At 45.2% G+C, this 2,500-nt stretch overlaps 1 protein-coding gene across 1 annotated transcript in view; it reads left to right on the plus strand.

Moving 5' to 3' along the window:
• The first annotated feature begins 422 nt into the window (after positions 1–422).
• LOC143024362 (uncharacterized) overlaps positions 423–2,500 on the plus strand; it is a 5,557-nt gene continuing 3,479 nt past the window's right edge. Inside the window, exon 1 of the mRNA XM_076183158.1 lies at positions 423–1,049. Coding sequence (XP_076039273.1) covers positions 564–1,049 — 486 coding nt within the window. The 5' untranslated portion in view covers positions 423–563. The remainder of the gene's footprint in view (positions 1,050–2,500) is intronic.

Below are 2,500 nucleotides of genomic sequence, written 5' to 3' on the forward strand. Positions count from 1 at the left end.
TCCCTCACTCAATCCCCTGCCTCCTCCCCAGCAACACCACTAGCCTTTTCCTCCTTCCTCCTCCTCATTCTCGTCCTTATTTTCCCCTTCCTTCTTCTCTTAATCTCCACCCCTTCGCCTCGACCTTTATCAGCAATTTATAAAGTCGATGTTTGGGAAAGAACGCTCGTCATTCTCAATTCGCATTATCCTTCTGTTTCCTTCAGATTCTCTCCTTTGCCGCATCGACGGTCCCACTTTTTCGGTGCGATATTGTCCTCTAGAAGCGCTTGTCATCACCGACAAAATAGGAATTCCTTCCTCCTCCTGCTTCTGTTTTTGCCTCACCACACCCCCAACCACCTCTTGCAACCGTGCCCCACCGGTCCTCTTCCACCCGGGAGGCAAGGTCACTGCATGTGCTTAATAGGGGAAAACCACACACTAGGCTCTGCAGTCGGCTCTCGAGGGGCGAGTAACTCGGATCGTGGATTCTTCTTCTCCCCTAAGCTTCCCGAGAACGTCACCACAGCTTTCCACAATCTTCTTCCGAGTCCCTTCGTCTTCCAAACCGTCTTCTGAACATGAAGACCTTAAGCGTTCGCTTCTCGAAGCAAACGCTTCTTCTCTTCGGTTTCGTCTGTCTGGCGACGCAGTTCGCGGGATGCGGAGGTACACAGGGCTTCCTCAGGGTGACCGATATCCTGGACTCGTACGCAAACGAAGCCTTCTACCCGACCTCCTGCAGGAAGGCCTGCCAGTTCTTCGACCAGAGAACTGCCAGGTGTAACGTTGACCCCGAGTGTCTGAAGTGTTATGTTGGTGTTATCAATCAGGATAGATATAATCCTGGAGTCCACAGCTACGCCCAGTCACGCTGTCCAACACGGCAGCTACCAGATTCTAGCACCCTTGGTCATTTTGGTTTCGGTGGGGTCCCGTGCACTCGAAGGTGCCACTACCTTCAAGTCCACCTCTGTGAAATGGGTCTACAGTGCGAAAGCTGTTCCCAATATTTCATCAATAATTTCCCTCCCAATGGACACCACTACGCCAGTCAGTATTGCGAAGTAAGTAACAATGCTTTTTGCCAGTTAAATTGCAAGTTTAAGTAAGTAATTCTCCTCTTCTCCAAGTCATCGGTGAAACGATGCCTATGATAAAATACTGGGGCGTTCCACCTTTGCAATACACTGCCTATGCTATTACACTATTACAGAACAATGATACAATTTTGTATATCATCTCTACGTCTACTAAGGTAGCTTTAGGCGTTGAGATGATGTACCTGGAACCATTGTTTTTCATTTTTTCCACTAACAAGCCGGACAATACTGTCAATCTTTCACTTTCTTAAAATCAATACTACCAATTGCACTACCTCACTACTACCTTACTGCTACTACACTACTACTAGTAGGCTACTAACATGATCAAAATAAATGACATTTTCCCTGTTTTGTTGGACAGATTGTTCACACAGTTCTCTTTGTTGGTGATCACCAAAACTAGAAAATATTTCAATGTTTGGAACAAATACTCCTTGTAAAAACATACCTGAGTACTAAAATCCCAAACTGGTATCCAAAACTTTCTAAAACTCGGAAACATTTCGTCCCGAATATTGGAAACATTTTTAATACTAGAGATTGCCCCGTGACCCTTCGTGCTCGGTAACACCATATACCTCATTCCTCTGAGGGGTCTGGACCAGTGTTAGTGGTCCTCAAGGTGGGGTCCGCGGACCTCTGGGACCCCACAGGGTGTCCCAAATGAGTCCAAAATCCGAAATCTAGTGGTAATGAGTGGGATGGGAAGCGATTAAATTTGGTGTCGATTAGTGGGTCTCTAGGAGGCTAAAGAACAGCAAAGCATAAAATATAGGAGGCATGAACACCTTTTTAAACGTGTTTTTCCCGACCTGATCCCACTCAAGCAGTATCCTCCTCCTCCTCCTCTTCCTCACCTTCTTCCTCCCTTCCTCCTCCCACTATTACTCCTCTCTTACTCCTCCTCCTCCTCCTCCTCCTCCTCCTCTTCCTCTTCCTCCTTCTTCCCAAAAGTATGGAGTTATTTTTTTCTGTTGTCACTGCGTTGCTCTATGCTTGTGTGAAATAAAAAACAAAATCACTCTCGTTTTGCATCGCCAGCCTAATAAAGTAAGTGCCTATGTCATCTTTCCACCTTTTTCGGGAAGTCGGAGAAGAAACTTTTTCTTACTGTTTTATAAATGTACGTAACGTGATCTTTTACTTGGTTTTAACCTATTTAGACATTAGGTCTAACTTTGACAATTGTACCCCTACGAACAGCACGCGATGAAGAATTGATTTGGGCAAAAATTCATAAATCGGGGAACAATGACCCAGGCAATTTCTTTTTGAGGGTAACGAAAGGTATACTCACAAAGTTCAGACTTCGTACGAGTTGCACTGGACTGTTCTAAACGGTAGAAATAGCTCTTGCTAAATATAATCTACTGTTCGTTGATGGAATTGTTTCGTTACTTCATTAGCATCTG

This window comes from Oratosquilla oratoria, chromosome 4, assembly GCF_046742065.1.
Source record: "Oratosquilla oratoria isolate Oo_2021 chromosome 4, ASM4674206v1, whole genome shotgun sequence".
In the NCBI taxonomy this organism is placed as follows: Eukaryota; Metazoa; Arthropoda; class Malacostraca; order Stomatopoda; family Squillidae; genus Oratosquilla; species Oratosquilla oratoria.